Here is a 22,674-nt window from a genome sequence, read left to right as displayed (position 1 = left end):
ACCTTATGTCTTTGTTTATCACACTATATCACACTATATCACACTATATCGCAATATATCACACTATATCACACTATATCACACTATATCACACTATATCACACTATATCACACTATATCACACTATATCACACAATATCACACAATATCACACTATATCACACTATATCACACTATATCACACTATATCACACTATATCACACTATATCACACACTCTATCACACTATATCGCACTATATCGCACTATATCGCACTATATCACACTATATCACACTATATCACACTATATCACACTATATCACACTATATCATACTCTATCACACTATATCACACTATATCACACTCTATCACACTCTATCACACTATATCACACTATATCACACTATATCACACTATATCACACTATATCACACTATATCACACTATATCACACTCTATCACACTATATCACACTATATCACACTCTATCACACTATATCACACTATATCACACTCTATCACACTATATCACACTATATCACACTCTATCACACTATATCACACTATATCACACTATATCAAACTATATCACTCTATATCACACTATATCACACTATATCACGCTCTATCACGCTCTATCACGCTCTATCACACTATATCACACTATATCATACTCTATCACACTATATCACACTATATCACACAATATCACACTATATCACACTATATCACACTATATCACACTATATCACACTATATCACACTATATCACACTATATCACACAATATCACACTATATCACACTATATCACACTATATCACACTATATCACACTATATATCACACTCTATCACACTCTATCACACTATATCACACTATATCACACTATATCACACTCTATCACACTATATCACACTATATCACACTCTATCACACTATATCACACTATATCACACTATATCATACTCTATCACACTATATCACACTATATCACACTCTATCACACTATATCACACTATATCACACTATATCACACTATATATCACACTCTATCACACTCTATCACACTAGATCACACTATATCACACTATATCACACTCTATCACACTATATCACACTATATCATACTCTATCACACTATATCACACTATTCACACTATATCATACTCTATCACACTATATCACACTATATCACACTCTATCACACATATCACACTATATCACACTATATCACACATAGCACACTATATCACACTATAGCACACTATATCACACTATATCACACTATATCACTCTATCACACGATATCACACTATATCACACTATATCACGACTCTATCACACTATATCACACTATATCATACTCTATCACACTATATCACACTATATCACACTCTATCACACTATATCACACTATATCACACTATATCAAACTATATCACTCTATATCACACTATATCACACTATATCACACTATATCACACTCTATCATACTCTATCACGCTCTATCACACTATATCACACTCTATCACACTATATCACACTATATCACACTATATCATACTCTATCACACTATATCACACTATATCACACTATATCACACTATATCACACTCTATCACACTATATCACACTATATCACACTATATCACACTCTATCACACTATATCACACTATATCATACTCTATCACACTATATCACACTATATCACACTCTATCACACTATATCACACTATATCACACTATATCAAACTATATCACTCTATATCACACTATATCACACTATATCACACTATATCACGCTCTATCATACTCTATCACGCTCTATCACACTATATCACACTATATCATACTCTATCACACTCTATCACACTCTATCACACAATATCACACTATATCACACTATATCACACTATATCATACTCTATCACACTATATCACACTATATCACACTCTATCATACTCTATCACACTATATCACACTATATCACACAATATCACACTATATCACACTATATCACACTATATCACACTCTATCATACTCTATCACACTATATCACAGTATATCACACAATATCACACTATATCACACTATATCACACTATATCACACTCTATCACACTATATCACACTCTATCACACTCTATCACACTCTACCACTATATATCACACTATATCACACTATATCACACTATATCACACTATATCACTCTCTATCACACTATATCACACTATATCACACTCTATCACACTCTATCACACTATATCACTCTCTATCACACTCTATCACACTCTATCACACTATATCACACTATATCACACGATATCACACTATATCACTCTATCACACTCTATCAAACTATATCACACTCTATCACACTAAATCACACTAAATCACACTCTATCACACTCTATCACACTCTATCACACTCTATCACACTATATCACACTCTGTCACAATCTATCACACTCTATCACACTATATCACACTCTATCACACTATATCACACTCTATCACACTAAATCACACTCTATCACACTCTATCACACTCTATCACACTCTATCACACTCTATCACACTATATCACTCTCTATCACACTATATCACTCTATATCACACTATATCACACTATATCACACTATATCACTCTATATCACACTATATCAAACTATATCACTCTATATCAATTTCTATCACACTCTATCACACTGTATCACACTATATCACACTATATCACACTCTGTCACACTCTATCACACTATATCACACTATATCACTCTATATCACACTCTATATCACACTATATCACTATATATCACACTATATCACAATATATCACTCTCTATCACACTATATATCATACTATATCACACAATATCACACTCTATCACACTCTATCACACTATATCACACTATATCACACTCTATCACACTCTATCACACTCTATCACACTATATCACACTATATCACACTATATCACTCTCTATCACACTATATCACACTATATCACACTCTATCACACTCTATCACACTATATCACACTATATCACACTCTATCACACTATATCACACTATATCACACTATATCACACTATATCACACTCTATCACACTCTATCACACTATATCACACTATATCACACTCTATCACACTCTATCACACTCTATCACACTATATCACACTCTATCACACTATATCACTCTATATCACACTATATCACACTATATCACACTATATCACACTCTATCACACTATATCACTCTATCACACTCTATCACGCTCTATCACGCTATATCACGCTATATCACACTATATCACACTATATCACCCTATATCACTCTATATCACACTATATCACACTCTATCACACTGTATCACTCTATATCACACTATATCACTCTATATCACACTATATCACACTATGTCACTCTCTATCACACTCTATCACACTATATCACACTCTATCACACTATATCACACTCTATCACACTCTATCAAACTATATCACACTCTATCACACTCTATATCACACTACATCACACTGTATCACACTATATCACACTGTATCACACTATATCACACTATATCACACTATATCACTCTCTATCACACTATATCACACTATATCAACCTATATCACACTCTATCACACTATATCACACTATATCACACTATATCACACTCTATCACACTATATCACACTATATTACACTATATCACTCTAACACACTCTAACACACTATATCACACAATATCACACTATATCACTCTAAAACACTCTATCACACTATATCACACTATATCACACTCTAACACACTCTATCACACTATATCACACTATATCACACTATAACACACTATATCACACTATATCACACTATATCACACTATATCACTCTAACACACTCTATCACACTCTATCACACTATATCACACTCTAACACACTATATCACACTCTAACACACTATATCACACTATATCACATTATATCACACTATATCACTCTAACACACTCTATCACACTCTATCACAATATATCACACTATATCACACTATATCACACTATATCACTCTAACACACTCTAACACACATGATTCTCTATTTGTATTGTTTGTATGTTGTGTATGTTTAATTTGTGTGACTGTCTATCAGTGTGGACCCCAGGAAGAATAGCTGCTGCTTCGGCAAAAACTAATGGGGAACTGAATAAACCAATAATGGCACCCTATTTCCTATATAGTGCACTACTTTAGACCAGAACCCTATGACACCCTTTTCCCTATATAGTGCACTACTTTAGACTAGGACTCTGCAGTGCACTATATATGGACTAGGGTGCCATTTGGGACATAGCCGGGGATCAGGGATTCAGAGAGAAGGGGCTGAGAGCTGCTCCCAGAGGACTGGGCCTGGGAGGCTGAGAGAGTTGCAGATTAAACTCCTGGTGTGTGTGTGTGTGTGTGTGTGTGTGTGTGTGTGTGTGTGTGTGTGTGTGTGTGTGTGTGTGTGTGTGTGTGTGTGTGTGTGTGTGTGTGTGTGTGTGTGTGTGTGTGTGTGTGTGTGTGTGTGTGTGTGTGTGTGTGTCTCTCTCTCTCTCTCTCCTGGCTGATATAGACCCTGGTAGTATTTCTAGTCCAGCCACGTAGCAAAGCAGAATGGAGATGAAATAGGAAGGTGATCATCGGTATTGTGTGAAGGGAAATTAGAATGAGCACCAGGGTCATTACTATCGATCGCTGCAGTAGTAGAGGGGGAGAGAGAGAGAGAGATGGAGGAGAGAGAGGGAGGAGAGAGAGATGGAGGAGAGCGAGAGAGAGGAAGGAGGAGAGAGAGAGGAGAGAGGAAGGAGAGAGAGATGGAGGAGAGAGAGTAAGGTGAGAGAGATGGAGAAGAGAGAGGAAGGAGAGAGGGAGAGAGAGATGGAGGAGAGAGAGAGAGGAGAGAGAGGAAGGAGGAGAGAGAGAGAGAGGTGGAGGAGAGAGAGGAAGGAGAGAGAGGAAGGAGAGAGAGGAAGGAGAGAGAGATAGAGAGGGAGAGAGAGATGGAGGAGAGAGAGAGGGGAGAGAGAGGAAGGAGGAGAGAGAGGAGAGAGGAAGGAGAGAGAGACGGAGGAGAGAGAGGAAGGAGAGAGAGATGGAGGAGAGGGAGAGAGAGAGATGGAGGAGAGAGAGATAGAGGGAGAGAGAAAGGGAGGATAGAGAGATGGAGGCGGACGAGAGAGATGAGAGATAGTGAGAGAGAGGAGGGAGAGAGAGAGAGATAGATAGATAGTGCGAGGTGAGATAGAGAGGAGGTGAGAGCAATCTCAGACCTAGACTGATGGACTTAAATAATCATAGTTGTTCAAATGATCTTGATTATGTTCTTTCTCCATCTCTGTCTTTCTGTCACTCATCTCTCTCTCCCTCTCTCTCTCTCTCTCTCTCTCCCTCTCTCTCTCTCTCTCTCTCTCTCTCTCTGTCTCTCTTTCTCTCTCCTCTCTCCTCTCTTCTCTCTCTCTCTCTCTCTTTCTCTCTCTCTCTTCGTTCCCCAGGTGGATCTCCATGTCCTGAAGGTGTTGACGGGTATCTCTACCCAGGGAGCGGTGTCCAAGGAGACCCAGAAGTCCTACTACGTCACGACCTTTAAGCTGGAGGTCAGCACCAACGGAGAGGACTGGATGGTCTACCGATTCGGCAAGAACCACAAGGTAGGATACACTAGTGCAGCACGTGGAGATGTGTGAACCTGTCTCCTCAGCCTGAAGGGTCCTGGGTCCTTGTGCCAGCTAGTTTTTCACGTGGCGCCGACTGTTAAGACGCTTCGGGAGGGCGGTCACATGTGCGAGTAAGGCAGAGGTCCTGGATTTGAGCCTCGGTGTCAGCCTCGGTGTCAGCCTCGGTGTCAGCCTCGGTGTCAGCCTCGGTGTCAACCTCTGTGTCAGTTATAGCCCCGGTGTCAGCCCCGGTGTCAGCCCCGGTGTCAGCCTCGGTGTCAGCCCCAGTGTCAGCCCCAGTGTCAGCCTCTGTGTCAGCCTCGGTGTCAGCCCCGGTGTCAGTGTCAGCCTCGGTCTCAGTGTCAGCCTCGGTGTCAGTGTCAGCCTCGGTGTCAGTGTCAGCCTCGGTGTCAGTGTCAGCCTCGGTGTCAGCCTCGGTGTCAGCCGAACCAGCAGGAAGATATGGGCCAAATCGGGAGGAGGTGGTACTTGCTAAGCAGCGTGACGTCCTTTATACACACACACAGAGACACACCTTCACACACACACACACACACACACACACACACACACACACACACACACACACACACACACACACACACACACACACACACATTCACACACACACGGCAATAACCCTAAGGTAGGAGACAAGGACTTTTGGCATCTATAGTATCTGTACATACATACGTAGACATGCTGGGACTTATGGGGCAGAGGCAAGGTTACCTGGCAGGTTACCTGGCAGAACAAAGGCTCTCTCGTTGCCATTCATCATCCCACCGTGGGAGCTGTCACTGCTACCTGTGCTGGCAGGCCTGCACACACACACACCTGCACACACACACACACCTACACAGACACGCACACACACACCTGCACACACACACACACCTGCTTGCACACACACACACACCTGCACACACACACACACACACACACCTGCACACACACACAGTGTAATAGTGGTACAGTGATAATAGAGCTTTTAGTGGGGGAGAGGAGGCAGAGAGGAGGGAGGCAGGGAGGCAGGGAGAGGGAGAGGGAGAAGGAGGGAGGGAGGAAGATGAGGAAGATGAGGAGGGAGAGAGAGGGAGAGAGATGAGGAGGGAGGGAGGCAGACAGGCAGGGAGAGAGAGAGAGAGAGAGAGAGAGAGAGAGAGAGAGAGAGAGAGAGAGAGAGAGAGAGAGAGAGAGAGAGAGAGAGAGAGAGAGAGAGAGAGAGAGAGAGAGAGAGAGAGAGAGAGAGAGAGAGAGAGAGAGAGAGAGAGAGAGAGAGAGAGAGAGAGAGAGAGAGAGAGAGAGAGAGAGATGAGAAGGGAGGGAGGGAGGGGTGTTGAGGGAGGGAGGGCGGGAGAAAGAGGAGAGAGAGAGGGAGGAAAGGTCAGGATCGGAACAGCCTACCTGCTGCTTTTTCCATCCCTGTTTTAATCTCCCCCGTCTCCCCCCTCCTCCCCCGTTAGTGGTTACACGTGTTTTTCCTGTGGTTGTAGATGGCGCCTCCATCACACACAGCGAGAGGCACCTGGGATAGCTCAGGCTGTAATACACTCCACTTCCTGCTTTGACAAGCCCTCAGTTTCCTTCAGATCCCATGCTACGGGGTAGAAACTGGAGATGCTACAGGGAGAAACGGGTCGTCCCCCGGATGTCCCCACTGCCCCACAAGCCTCTACACTCGTAGAAAAATGGCTTCCAACAATGTTCTTCTGCTCTCCCTATAGGATAACCATTTTGTTGGGGTTCCAGAGAGAACTCTGTTGGGGTTCTATGTAGAAACCTCTGTGTAAAGGGTTCTACCTGGAACCAAACAGGGTTCTTCGAGGGGTTCTCCGATGGGGACAGCCGGATAACCCTTTTAGGGTTCTAGATCGCGCATTTTCTTTATGATGATGAGAAAGAAAAGAGGAGGTTGATTTTGTGTCTTTGAGGTGGAGACGTTGAGTAGATTGGGCTAGGACACTGTGTCTTTGAGGTGGAGACGTTGAGTCAATTGGGCTAGGACACTGTGTCTTTGAGGTGGAGACGCTGAGTAAATTGGGCTAGGACACTGTGTCTTTGAGGTGGAGACGTTGAGTCAATTGGGCTAGGACACGGTGTCTTTGAGGTGGAGACGTTGAGTCAATTGGGCTAGGACACTGTGTCTTTGAGGTGGAGACGTTGAGTAGATTGGGCTAGGACACTGTGTCTTTGAGGTGGAGACGTTGAGTAGATTGGGCTAGGACACTGTGTCTTTGAGGTGGAGACGTTGAGTAAATTGTGCTAGGACACTGTGTCTTTGAGGTGGAGACGTTGAGTAAATTGGGCTAGGACACGGTGTCTTTGAGGTGGAGACGCTGAGTAAATTGGGCTAGGACACTGTGTCTTTGAGGTGGAGACGTTGAGTAGATTGGGCTAGGACACTGTGTCTTTGAGGTGGAGACGTTGAGTAGATTGGGCTAGGACACTGTGTCTTGAGGTGGAGACGTTGAGTAGATTGGGCTAGGACACTGTGTCTTTGAGGTGGAGACGTTGAGTAGATTGGGCTAGGACACTGTGTCTTTGAGGTGGAGACGTTGAGTAGATTGGGCTAGGACACTGTGTCTTTGAGGTGGAGACGTTGAGTAGATTGGGCTAGGACACTGTGTCTTTGAGGTGGAGACGTTGAGTCGATTGGGCTAGGACACTGTGTCTTTGAGGTGGAGACGTTGAGTCAATTGGGCTAGGACACGGTGTCTTTGAGGTGGAGACGTTGAGTCAATTGGGCTAGGACACTGTGTCTTTGAGGTGGAGACGCTGAGTAAATTGGGCTAGGACACTGTGTCTTTGAGGTGGAGACGTTGAGTCGATTGGGCTAGGACACTGTGTCTTTGAGGTGGAGACGTTGAGTCAATTGGGCTAGGACACGGTGTCTTTGAGGTGGAGACGTTGAGTCAATTGGGCTAGGACACTGTGTCTTTGAGGTGGAGACGCTGAGTAAATTGGGCTAGGACACTGTGTCTTTGAGGTGGAGACGTTGAGTAGATTGGGCTAGGACACTGTGTCTTTGAGGTGGAGACGTTGAGTAAATTGTGCTAGGACACGGTGTCTTTGAGGTGGAGACGTTGAGTAAATTGTGCTAGGACACTGTGTCTTTGAGGTGGAGACGTTGAGTCAATTGGGCTAGGACACTGTGTCTTTGAGGAAAACACATTTGTAGGTGAAGGGTACAGTAAACCAAATAGGGATAAATGTGGGAAAAGATGAGAGCCACACCCACCATCACCACCAACATCACCACCACCATCACCACCACTACCACCACCCTCACCACCCCACAACACCCTACAACACCTCACCACCCCAACCACCACCAACCACCCACACACCACCACCACACCACCACCACAACACCCTCACCACCCCATCACCACCACTACCAACACCCTCACCACCACCAACCAACACCATCACCACCCCACAACACCCTACAACACCCTCACACACCCCACAACACCCTCACACAACCCACAACACCCCCACACCACCACCAACACCACCACCACCCCACCACCCCACCACCCTCACCACCACCCTCACCACCACCCTCACCACCACCATCACCACCACACCACCACCAACACCACCACCATCACCACCCTCACCACCACCACCACCACCCACCACACCCCACCACCACCCTCACCACCCCACCAACACCCTCACCACCACCCACACCACCACACCACACCACCACCACCACCCCACCACCACCCTCCACACACCACCCTCACCATCCACCCTCACCACCACCCTCACCACCACCATCACCACCACCATCACCACCACCACCACCACCACCACCACCACCCTCACCACCACCACTCACCACTCACCCTCACCACCACCACCACCACCATCACCACCACTACCACCACCCTCACCACCACCATCACCACCACCATCACCACCACTACCACCACCCTCACCACCACCATCACCACCACCCTCACCACCACTACCACCACCCTCACCACCACCACCACCACCCTCATCCTCTCACCATCACCACCACCCTCACCACCTCCACCACCTACACCTCATCCACCACCCATCACCACCACCACTCACCATCATCACCACACACTCATCACCACCTCTCATCCACCACCATCACTACCCTCACCACCACCATCACCACCACCATCACCACCCTCACCACCACCATCACCACCCTCACCACCACCATCACCAACACCATCACCACCCTCACCACTACCATCACCACCACCATCACCACCCTCACCACCAACATCACCACCACCATCATCACCACCACCACCACCATCACCACCACCATCACCACCACCATCATCACCACCACTACCACCACCCTATTTTGTAACAACATGTAAAGAGGTTTGGAGACACAGGTTGCAGAAACAGAAAACAGAATGACTGTTCATTGGTCTAATGCAGCTTTTTACAGAACCAGGCCTCTGCTTCTTTCTCTCTTTCTCTCTTTCTCTCTTTCTCTCTTTCTCTCTTTCTCTCTCTCTCTTTCTCTCTCTCTCTCTCTCTCTCTCTCTCTCTCTCTCTCTCTCTCTCTCTCTCTCTCTCACACACACACACTTCTTTTTACATATGTCGATGTGACAGGCAGCCTCTGGAAACACAGCCTTTGTGATGATTTGTTAGATTTTTAACATATTTAATAATGTCATTAAAGCTGTATAACATGGGACCGTATCGGCCATATGGAATGTACGTTAGCCTCTACAAAGTTAACCAGCCCACAGTAAGCGTGCACCAGTGTCGGCCGAGCCGCACCAGCACCAGCAGCTCTGGGGTCCGTAAACCCCTCCCTCTGCATCTCATGTTTCCTAGTCTCCCACATTAATATTTTCTTCCCCGACAGGTCATTTATATCAGGTATTCACTATATCTAGGCCCTGCAACTTATAGGTCCACAGTCAGCCCCAAGCCTTGACCTGTACACCACCGAGCCGGGACAGAAAATAACCCGACCAGCCTGGGACAAGTAAAAAACAGATGCTGTACTGTCTCCCCCTCCTACAGAACAGACCCCCCCCCCCACCCCTACAGAACAGACCCCCCCCCCCCCTACAAAACAGACCCCCCCCCTACAGAACAGCCCCCCCCCACAGAACAGACCCCCCCCCCACCCCACAGAACAGACCCCCCCCCCACCCCTACAGAACAGACCCCCCTCCCCTACAAAACAGACCCCCCTCCCCTACAAAACAGACCCCCCTCCCCTACAGAACAGACCCCCCCCCCCTACAGAACAGACCCCCACCTACACAGAACAGACACCCCCTCCACAACAGAACAGACACCCCTCCCCCACAGAACAGACACCCCCTCCCTACAGAACAGACACCCCCTCCACTACAGGACAGACACCCCCTCCACTACAGAACAGACCCCCCCCTACAGAACAGACACCCCCCCCACAGAACAGACACCCCCTCCCCCCCAGAACAGACAACCCCCTCCGCTACAGAACAGACACCCCCTCCCCTACAGAACAGACACCCCCACCTACAGAACAGACCCCCCCTCCCCTACAGAACAGACCCCCCCCCCCCCAGAACAGACACCCCCTCCCCTACATAACAGACCCCCCCCCCCCCCCTCCAGACACACATATACGTTCGTACTGATAGCCCTGTGAATAATCCTCCACTGTAGCTCAGTAATACGCTTTTCTATGGGAGATTCATACAGGGAGCGTCAACATCCTCTCAGAGAAGAGAGCGGTCCCAACTCACCCGGCCACCCCGTTGCCCTCAGCCCATGCAGATGGAGTTTCTGAGCCAGCTTCACAGCCACCACGTACAGAGCATTTTATCGGTGAAAAAGGTCCCCAGCTCTGAAGTCTTGAACAATAGGATGATTCCTTCACCCTCCCGGTGTTCCCCTGCAGGAGGCAACATTGGTGAAAGGACGTAGGTCAGTGTCATTCATAGTTAGACGGTCCAGTCTCTGCCTATTCTCCAGCAGCTCTCTGAACGAGCCCGGTACTGCCGCACGGACCCCCTCCTCCACCTGCTGCAGCACGGACCCCCTCCACCACCTGCTGCAGCACGGACCCCCTCCACTACCTGCTGCAGCACGGACCCCCTCCTCCACCTGCTGCAGCACGGACCCCCTCCACTACCTGCTGCAGCACGGACCCCCTCCACCACCTGCTGCAGCACGGACCCCCTCCACCACCTGCTGCAGCACGGACCCCCTCCACTACCTGCTGCAGCACGGACCCCCTCCACCACCTGCTGCAGCCCGGACCCCCTCCACCACCTGCTGCAGCACGGACCCCCTCCACTACCTGCTGCAGCACGGACCCCCTCCACTACCTGCTGCAGCACGGACCCCCTCCACTACCTGCTGCAGCACGGACCGCCTCCACCACCTGCTGCAGCACGGACCCCCTCCACTACCTGCTGCAGCACGGACCCCCTCCACTACCTGCTGCAGCACGGACCGCCTCCACTACCTGCTGCAGCACGGACCCCCTCACACCTGCTGCAGCACGGACCCCCTCACTACCTGCTGCAGCACGGACCCCCTCCACCACCTGCTGCAGCACGGACCGCCTCCACTACCTGCTGCAGCACGGACCCCCTCCACTACCTGCTGCAGCACGGACCCCCTCCACCACCTGCTGCAGCACGGACCGCCTCCAGCCGACGCTTGGCATTGTGCATAGTGATCTTAGGCTTGTGTGCGGCAGCTCGGCCACGGAAACCCATTTCATGAAGCTCCCGACTAAACAGTTCTTGTGCTGACGTTGCTTCCAGAAGCAGATCTAGCAGGGCAGAAATTTGACCAACTGACTTGTTGGAAAGGTGGCATCCTCTGACGGTGCCACGTTGAAAGTCACTGAGCTCTTCAGCAAGGCCATTCTACAGCCAATTGTTTGTCTGTGGAGATTGCATGGCTGTGTGCTAGATTGTATACGCCTGTAAGCAACGGGTGTGGCTGAAATAGCTGAATCCACTCATTTGAAGGGGCGTCCACATACTTTAGTATATATAGTTTGTGTTATAGCAAATTGTGTGTATCACTTTGCTTTGGTACCATTGACCATGTCATTCATGCCATTAAAGCATATTGAATTTAAGCCAGAGAGAGAGAGAGAGAGAGAGAGAGAGAGAGAGAGAGAAAGAGGAAAGAGAGAGAGAGAGAGAGAGAGAGAGAGAGAGAGAGAGAGAGATATTGTTCACTCGTCATTGGTTCCTTCGTTCTTCCTCATAAAGGAGGATGTTTGTAATAAATAAAGAAGTAGTTGTTTTTGTTCTAAATAGAACAATATGGTCAAGATTTCCATCATCTTGGTTCCTTATTTACTGGAATGGGAAAAAACATAAAATCTCTTCCGTTTTCAACTCCCTCAGTTCTCTCTCCTGTCATCATCTTTGCCCGTATCCTGAATGCCATCCTATTCCCTTGACAGTGAGCGTGTTAGCGAGAGTGTGCTTATAACTGTGACCAAAATATAGCATTCACTCCAATTCACTTTCCGTTTAGTTTGGCCTTAATTAGGGCAGTGTTTTCACAGAGGTGTTTAAACTCCTTAGAACCAGTGTAGGAAGTGGTTTATTAGTTTGTGCAGTCGTTGTCTGTTAGCCCTGTAGTTGATACTGGAACACATCACCTGTCCTGTAGTTGATACTGGAACACATCACCTGTCCTGTAGTTGATACTGGAACACATCACCTGTCCTGTAGTTGATACTGGAACACAGAGACACCGACCACATCACCTGTCCTGTAGTTGACCCTGTAACACACAGTAAAACTGACGGTTTGTCCTGTAGTTGACCCTGTAACACACAGTAAAACTGACGGTTTGTCCTGTAGTTGACCCTGTAACACACAGTAAAACTGACGGTTTGTCTTGTACAGGACTAGAAAGCAATGGCACTAATGTTATTCTGATTGGAGACACATTCCCCTGATTCCGTTACATTTCCTCGTATGACCTCAGACACACACTGACTCACTACACAGTGAAGTACAGGGAAGTCACATGGGGATAATTGATCATTCCAACTTCGTGGCTCTATTGCATTAGCTGTGGCTCTGAGCTCTGACTTGTTCGTGTGTGTTGGAAAACATCCCGTGAGGCGTTTTCTATTTATCCCCCCCCCCCCCCCCCCCCCCACCCCCCCCCCTCTGTTCTGGTCGCCATTGTTACTCTGTCAGTCATCTTTGTCAGTGACAGCTCTGTGTGTTTAAGTCACTATCGTCGTAACTATGAATCGAGGACCAAGGCGTAGCGTGAGAGAAATACATCTTATTTTATTTATGAAGATGAACAAACAAACAAACACAACAAACAGACGACCGTGAAGCTATTCAAACAAATAGTGCTGACACTAAACTCTACACATAGACAATTACCCACAATAGCCTACTGCCTATGGCTGCCTTAAATATGGCTCCCAATCAGAGACAAATGAATGACAGCTGTCTCTGATTGAGAACCATTCAGACAACCATAGACTTACCTAGACACCTACACTCAACACAAACCCATACACTCTAACAAAATCCCCTAGACACTACAACCACCCAAGACAAGACAAAAACACAAACATCCCCCCTGTCACCACCCTGACCTAACCAAAATACTACAGAAAACAAAGAGAACTAAGGCCAGGGCGTGACAGTGTGTCTGGTTAGCTGGGGCCCTTCTGTAATCTATTACCCAGCACAGGGCAGGTCATCCATGGCTGGAGCATCCTATGGTCTCTATAGCAACCCAAGGGATTGACAGCTAGCTGGCCGGGGTTCTTCTGTAACATGGTCATCTCTGCGAGTGCCAGCAGCGTGATTGGGCCTCTCTGGGTCGCGTGATTGGCTGGCTGGTCCTCCACGGGCCTCCTCCAGTAACCTAGGGCAGGTTACATGGTTCACACAGACCAGACAGGGTGCTCCTCCAGTAACCTAGGTTACATGGTTCACACAGACCAGACAGGGTGCTCCTCCAGTAACCTAGGTTACGTGGTTCACACAGACCAGACAGGGTGCTCCTCCAGTAACCTAGGTTACGTGGTTCACACAGACCAGACAGGGTGCTCCTCCAGTAACCTAGGTTACGTGGTTCACACAGACCAGACAGGGTGCTCCTCCAGTAACCTAGGTTACATGGTTCACACAGACCAGACAGGGTGCTGCTGAATTAGAGACAGGATGAGGCTTCAGGTTCACCAATATCCTCAGATATCCCCCAGCAGAACAGACCTACAGGCTGGCTGGCCTCTGGCTCTACCAAAGCTGTTCCCTCAGCTGCCCAGCACCCTACAGCCGCCCAGCCCGCCCGGAGATACCCAGCTGTGGAGACCTGGAGGACAACTAGATCCACCTCTTACTGCCAACATCTTTATCTGGAGAGAGAGAGGAAGGGAGGGAGAGAGAGATAGAGAGAGAGAGAGAGAGAGGAAGGGAGGGAGAGAGAGATAGAGAGAGAGAGAGAGGAAGGGAGGGAGAGAGAGAGAGACAGAGAGAGAGAGAGAGAGAGAGAGGAAGGGAGGGAGAGAGAGACAGAGAGAGACGGGGACAGAGGGAGAGAGAGGAAGGGAGGGAGAGAGAGACAGAGAGAGACGGGGACAGAGGGAGAGAGAGAGAGAGGAAGGGAGGGAGAGAGAGACAGAGAGAGAGAGAGAGAGAGAGAGGAAGGGAGGGAGAGAGAGACAGAGAGAGAGAGAGAGAGAGGAAGGGAGGGAGAGAGAGACAGAGAGAGAGAGAGAGAGAGGAAGGGAGGGAGAGAGAGACAGAGAGAGAGAGAGAGAGAGAGAGGAAGGGAGGGAGAGAGAGACAGAGAGAGAGAGAGAGAGGAAGGGAGGGAGAGAGAGACAGAGAGAGAGAGAGAGAGAGGAAGGGAGGGAGAGAGAGACAGAGAGAGACAGAGAGAGAGGAAGGGAGGGAGAGAGAGACAGAGAGAGAGAGAGAGAGAGGAAGGGAGGGAGAGAGAGACAGAGAGAGAGAGAGAGAGAGAGAGAGAGAGAGAGAGAGAGAGAGAGAGAGAGAGAGAGAGAGAGAGAGAGAGAGAGAGAGAGAGAGACGGGGACAGAGAGACAGAGAGAGAGAGAGAGAGAGAGAGAGAGAGAGAGAGAGAGAGAGAGAGAGAGAGAGAGAGAGGGGGGAGAGAGAGAGAAGAGAGAGAGAGGGAGGGAGAGAGACAGAGAGAGAGACAGAGAGAGAGAGCGAGAGAGAGACAGAGAGAGAGACAGAGAGAGAGAGCGAGAGAGAGAGGGAAGGAGGTAAAGCCAGAGGGAGGGAAGGAGAGAGACAGAGAAAAATGGTGCCGGGCTGTCCCGAGAGAGAGAGGAAGACTAATGTCCTGTGCAGAGCTGTGAATGTTCCCGCTGGTGCCTTCAGCTTCCACAGAAACACACTCGGGCAGAATGCCAATGAAGAGAGTAGGAACAGGGGAGGAGCTGTATCCATTCGTTCTGGTGTGTGACAGGTTAGCCAACCCAATGTGATCTAGCCAGGGGTCCCACAGTGGGTGTCTCTCCTCACTGGTTACAGAGCAGAGAGAGACTTGTTCATTATCAGAATCCATATCCAGACCCATCTCTCCTTCTCTTCCTCCTCTCCCATCTCTCTCCCATCTCTCTCCCATCTCTCTCCTGTCTTCCTCCTCTCCCATCTCTCTCCTGTCTCCCTCCTCTGCCATCTCTCTCTTGTCTTCCTCCTCTCCCATCTCTCTCCTGTCTCTCCTCTCCCATCTCTCTCTTGTCTTCCTCCTCTCCCATCTCTCTCCTGCCTCTCTCCTCTCCCATCTCTCTCTTGTCTTCCTCCTCTCCCATCTCTCTCCCATCTCTCTCCTGTCTCCCATCTCTCTCCTGTCTTCCTCCTCTCCCATCTCTCTCCTGTCCCCTCCTCTCCCATCTCTCTCCTGTCTTCCTCCTCTCCCATCTCTCTCCTGTCCCCTCCTCTCCCATCTCTCTCCTGTCTCTCTCCTCTCCCATCTCTCTCCTGTCTTCCTCCTCTCCCATCTCTCTCCCATCTCTCTCCTGTCTTCCTCCTCTCCCATCTCTCTCCCATCTCTCTCCGATCTCTCTCCTCTGCCATCTCTCTCCTGTCTTCCTCCTCTCCCATCTCTCTCCTGTCTCCCTCCTCTCCCATCTCTCTCCTGTCTTCCTCCTCTCCCATCTCTCTCCTGTCTTCCTCCTCTCCCATCTCTCTCCCATCTCTCTCCTGTCTCTCTCCTCTCCCATCTCTCTCTTGTCCCTCTCCTCTCCCATCTCTCTCCCATCTCTCATCTCTCTCCTGTCTTCCTCCTCTCCCATCTCTCTCCTGTCTCCCATCTCTTTCCTGTCTTCCTCCTCTCCCATCTCTCTCCTGTCCCCTCCTCTCCCATCTCTCTCCTGTCTCTCTCCTCTCCCATCTCTCTCCTGTCTTCCTCCTCTCCCATCTCTCTCCTGTCTCCCTCCTCTGCCATCTCTCTCTTGTCTTCCTCCTCTCCCATCTCTCTCCTGTCTCTCCTCTCCCATCTCTCTCTTGTCTTCCTCCTCTCCCATCTCTCTCCTGCCTCTCTCCTCTCCCATCTCTCTCTTGTCTTCCTCCTCTCCCATCTCTCTCCCATCTCTCTCCTGTCTCCCATCTCTCTCCTGTCTTCCTCCTCTCCCATCTCTCTCCTGTCCCCTCCTCTCCCATCTCTCTCCTGTCTTCCTCCTCTCCCATCTCTCTCCTGTCCCCTCCTCTCCCATCTCTCTCCTGTCTCTCTCCTCTCCCATCTCTCTCCTGTCTTCCTCCTCTCCCATCTCTCTCCCATCTCTCTCCTGTCTTCCTCCTCTCCCATCTCTCTCCCATCTCTCTCCGATCTCTCTCCTCTGCCATCTCTCTCCTGTCTTCCTCCTCTCCCATCTCTCTCCTGTCTCCCTCCTCTCCCATCTCTCTCCTGTCTTCCTCCTCTCCCATCTCTCTCCTGTCTTCCTCCTCTCCCATCTCTCTCCTGTCTTCCTCCTCTCCCATCTCTCTCCCATCTCTCTCCTGTCTCTCTCCTCTCCCATCTCTCTCTTGTCTTCCTCCTCTCCCATCTCTCTCCCATCTCTCTCCTGTCTCCCATCTCTCTCCTGTCTTCCTCCTCTCCCATCTCTCTCCTGTCCCCTCCTCTCCCATCTCTCTCCTGTCTTCCTCCTCTGCCATCTCTCTCCTGTCCCCTCCTCTCCCATCTCTCTCCTGTCTCTCCTCTCCCATCTCTCTCTTGTCTTCCTCCTCTCCCATCTCTCTCCTGCCTCTCTCCTCTCCCATCTCTCTCTTGTCTTCCTCCTCTCCCATCTCTCTCCCATCTCTCTCCTGTCTCCCATCTCTCTCCTGTCTTCCTCCTCTCCCATCTCTCTCCTGTCTTCCTCCTCTCCCATCTCTCTCCCATCTCTCTCCCGTCTCCCTCCTCTCCCATCTCTCTCCTGTCTTCCTCCTCTCCCATCTCTCTCCTGTCTTCCTCCTCTCCCATCTCTCTCCCATCTCTCTCCTGTCTTCCTCCTCTCCCATCTCTCTCCCATCTCTCTCCGATCTCTCTCCTCTGCCATCTCTCTCTTGTCTTCCTCCTCTCCCATCTCTCTCCCATCTCTCTCCTGTCTCCCTCCTCTCCCATCTCTCTCCCATCTCTCTCCTGTCTCCCTCCTCGCCCATCTCTCTCCCGTCTTCCTCCTCTGCCATCTCTCTCCCATCTCTCTCCTGTCTTTCTCCTCTCCCATCTCTCTCCTGTCTCTCTCCTCTCCCATCTCTCTCCCATCTCTCTCCTGTCTCCCTCCTCTCCCATCTCTCTCCTGTCTTCCTTCTCTCAGTCAGTCATTTTGTGTCAACTGGTCAGTCATTTTGTGTCAACTCGTCAGTCATTTTGTGTCAACTGGTCAGTCATTTTGTGTCAACTCGTCAGTCATTTTGTGTCAACTGGTCAGTCATTTTATGTCAACTGGTCAGTCATTTTGTGTCAACCGGTCAGTCATTTTGTGTCAACCGGTCAGTCATTTTGTGTCAACTCGTCAGTCATTTTGTGTCAACTGGTCAGTCATTTTGTGTCAACCGGTCAGTCATTTTGTGTCAACTGGTCAGTCATTTTGTGTCAACTGGTCATGGTCCCTCCAGCCCCGTCACTACACCTTCAGAGGTTCTAAACCTTACTTCCTGTGAAATCGCCCTCCTGCGCCTGTAGCTGTCTTACCTGTCATGGGATGCATCCCATTGGCACCCTATCCCCTATATAGTGTAATAGTTTGGACCAGAGTGGTGCCATTTGGGACACAGACATGTCTTCAGTGCTTAGCTAACAAAATGGCTGCATTCAGAGCTAGCTAACAAACTATATTTACCCTTTGTATTTACACTGACACACACACTGACATTCCAGCGCGCACACACACACACACACACACACACACACACACACACACACACACACACACACACACACACACACACACACACACACACACACACACACACATAGTCGTCATATATGCTGCTGCTAATCTGTTTATCATATATCTTGATGTCTAGTCACCTTACCCCTATACATATCTACCTCTATCACTCCAGTATCCCTGCACATTGTTAATATGGTACTGACCCTGTATATAGTCACCTTCCCCCTATATATATCTACCTCCATCACTCCAGTATCCCTGTACATTGTTAATATGGTACTGACCCTGTATATAGTCACCTTACCCCTATACATATCTACCTCCATCACTCCAGTATCCCTGTACATTGTTAATATGGTACTGACCCTGTATATAGTCACCTTACCCCTATACATATCTACCTCCATCACTCCAGTATCCCTGTATATAGTCACCTTACCCCTATACATATCTACCTCCATCACTCCAGTATCCCTGTACATTGTTAATATGGTACTGACCCTGTATATAGTCACCTTACCCCTATACATATCTACCTCCATCACTCCAGTATCCCTGTACATTGTTAATATGGTACTGACCCTGTATATAGTCACCTTACCCCTATACATACCTACCTCCATCACTCCAGTATCCCTGTACATTGTTAATATGGTACTGACCCTGTATATAGTATGATTACCCCTATACATATCTACCTCCATCACTCCAGTATCCCTGTACATTGTTAATATGGTACTGACCCTGTATATAGTCACCTTACCCCTATACATACCTACCTCCATCACTCCAGTATCCCTGTACATTGTTAATATGGTACTGACCCTGTATATAGTCTCCTTACCCCTATACATATCTACCTCCATCACTCCAGTATCCCTGTACATTGTTAATATGGAACTGACCCTGTATATAGTCACCTTACCCCTATACATATCTACCTCCATCACTCCAGTATCCCTGTACATTGTTAATATGGTACTGGAATCTCTCTGTTCCAGTCTGATACCCCAGTCAGTTAGTGGGAATCTCTCTGTTCCAGTCTGATACCCCAGTCAGTTAGTGGGAATCTCTCTGTTCCAGTCTGATACCCCAGTCAGTTAGTGGGAATCTCTCTGTTCCAGTCTGATACCCCAGTCAGTTAGTGGGAATCTCTCTGTTCCAGTCTGATACCCCAGTCAGTTAGTGGGAATCTCTCTGTTCCAGTCTGATACCCCAGTCAGTTAGTGGGAATCTCTCTGTTCCAGTCTGATACCCCAGTCAGTTAGTGGGAATCTCTCTGTTCCAGTCTGATACCCCAGTCAGTTAGTGGGAATCTCTCTGTTCCAGTCTGATACCCCAGTCAGTTAGTGGGAATCTCTCTGTTCCAGTCTGATACCCCAGTCAGTTAGTGGGAATCTCTCTGTTCCAGTCTGATACCCCAGTCAGTTAGTGGGAATCTCTCTGTTCCAGTCTGATACCCCAGGCAGTTAGTGCGAATCTCTCTGTTCCAGTCTGATACCCCAGTCAGTTAGTGGGAATCTCTCTGTTCCAGTCTGATACCCCAGTCAGTTAGTGGGAATCTCTCTGTTCCAGTCTGATACCCCAGTCAGTTAGTGGGAATCTCTCTGTTCCAGTCTGATACCCCAGTCAGTTAGTGGGAATCTCTCTGTTCCAGTCTGATACCCCAGTCAGTTAGTGGGAATCTCTCTGTTCCAGTCTGATACCCCAGTCAGTTAATGGGAATCTCTCTGTTCTGATACCCCAGTCAGTTAGTGGGAATCTCTCTGTTCCAGTCTGATACCCCAGTCAGTTAGTGGGAATCTCTCTGTTCCAGTCTGATACCCCAGTCAGTTAGTGGGAATCTCTCTGTTCCAGTCTGATACCCCAGTCAGTTAGTGGGAATCTCTCTGTTCCAGTCTGATACCCCAGTCAGTTAGTGGGAATCTCTCTGTTCCAGTCTGATACCCCAGTCAGTTAGTGGGAATCTCTCTGTTCCAGTCTGATACCCCAGTCAGTTAGTGGGAATCTCTCTGTTCCAGTCTGATACCCCAGTCAGTTAGTGGGAATCTCTCTGTTCCAGTCTGATACCCCAGTCAGTTAGTGGGAATCTCTCTGTTCCAGTCTGATACCCCAGTCAGTTAGTGGGAATCTCTCTGTTCCAGTCTGATACCCCAGTCAGTTAGTGGGAATCTCTCTGTTCCAGTCTGATACCCCAGTCAGTTAGTGGGAATCTCTCTGTTCCAGTCTGATACCCCAGTCAGTTAGTGGGAATCTCTCTGTTCCAGTCTGATACCCCAGTCAGTTAATGGGAATCTCTCTGTTCTGATACCCCAGTCAGTTAGTGGGAATCTCTCTGTTCCAGTCTGATACCCCAGTCAGTTAGTGGGAATCTCTCTGTTCCAGTCTGATACCCCAGTCAGTTAGTGGGAATCTCTCTGTTCCAGTCTGATACCCCAGTCAGTTAGTGGGAATCTCTCTGTTCCAGTCTGATACCCCAGTCAGTTAGTGGGAATCTCTCTGTTCCAGTCTGATACCCCAGTCAGTTAGTGGGAATCTCTCTGTTCCAGTCTGATACCCCAGTCAGTTAGTGGGAATCTCTCTGTTCCAGTCTGATACCCCAGTCAGTTAGTGGGAATCTCTCTGTTCCAGTCTGATACCCCAGTCAGTTAGTGGGAATCTCTCTGTTCCAGTCTGATACCCCAGTCAGTTAGTGGGAATCTCTCTGTTCCTGTCTGATACCCCAGTCAGTTAGTGGGAATCTCTCTGTTCCTGTCTGAAACCCCAGGCACCAATCCAGCGTTTGGGGGGAAGTAGGGAAGGAAGTAAGGAAGGAAAGGTAATATGTGCTGACTATGACATACGAAGGAATAATGCCTCTCAGCTATTCCCCATAATCCTCTACATGAACTGTAATATGCCTCTGGCCTGCCCCGGATTCTCCCTCTTTCTTCCTCTCCCCCCCCCCCCCCTCTTCCCTCTCTTCCCCCTCTCCCCTCTCATCCCCCTCCCCTCTCTTCCCCTCTCCCCCCTCCTCCCCTCTCCCCTCTCTTACCCTCTCCTCCCACTCTTCCCTGACGATTAGGGCTGAAAAATGTTCTTGCAGCTATCCTCCTGGGACTCCCTCTCTGCCTGTGATTACTACATTACCCAGAGGCCTTAGGGTAATCACTCACTGTCCAATAGGACCACAGGCCTCTCAGGCTTCTACACTGAGCATACCTGGATGGAGCTGGTGTTACTGTGTAGTAGTGTTCCTGGTCTCAGTTCTTCTTCTGGTGTTACTGTGTAGTAGTGGTCCTGGTCTCAGTTCTTCTTCTGTTGTATCTGTGTAGTAGTGGTCCTGGTCTCAGTTCTTCTTCTGTTGTTACTGTGTAGTAGTGGTCCTGGTCTCAGTTCTTCTTCTGTTGTATCTGTGTAGTAGTGGTCCTGGTCTCAGTTCTTCTTCTGTTGTTACTGTGTAGTAGTGGTCCTGGTCTCAGTTCTTCTTCTGTTGTATCTGTGTAGTAGTGGTCCTGGTCTCAGTTCTTCTTCTGTTGTATCTGTGTAGTAGTGGTCCTGGTCTCAGTTCTTCTTCTGTTGTATCTGTGTAGTAGTGGTCCTGGTCTCAGTTCTTCTTCTGTTGTATCTGTGTAGTAGTGTTCCT

The 22,674-nt window shown here is 48.4% G+C and overlaps 1 protein-coding gene across 2 annotated transcripts in view; it reads left to right on the top strand.

Moving 5' to 3' along the window:
• Positions 1–5,521: 5,521 nt before the first annotated feature.
• Positions 5,522–22,674, top strand: part of nrp2b (neuropilin 2b) — a gene marked incomplete at its 5' end in the record, with an annotated part of 103,854 nt that continues 86,701 nt past the window's right edge. For both annotated transcript variants that reach the window (XM_055871923.1, XM_055871922.1), the window contains 1 exon segment: positions 5,522–5,677. In XM_055871923.1, coding sequence (XP_055727898.1) covers positions 5,522–5,677 — 156 coding nt within the window.

The sequence above is a fragment of the Salvelinus fontinalis genome, chromosome 19 (assembly GCF_029448725.1).
Source record: "Salvelinus fontinalis isolate EN_2023a chromosome 19, ASM2944872v1, whole genome shotgun sequence".
Taxonomy (NCBI): Eukaryota; Metazoa; Chordata; class Actinopteri; order Salmoniformes; family Salmonidae; genus Salvelinus; species Salvelinus fontinalis.
The sequence above is the reverse complement of the archived record's forward strand: the minus strand, read 5'-3'. Positions and strand labels throughout refer to the sequence as shown.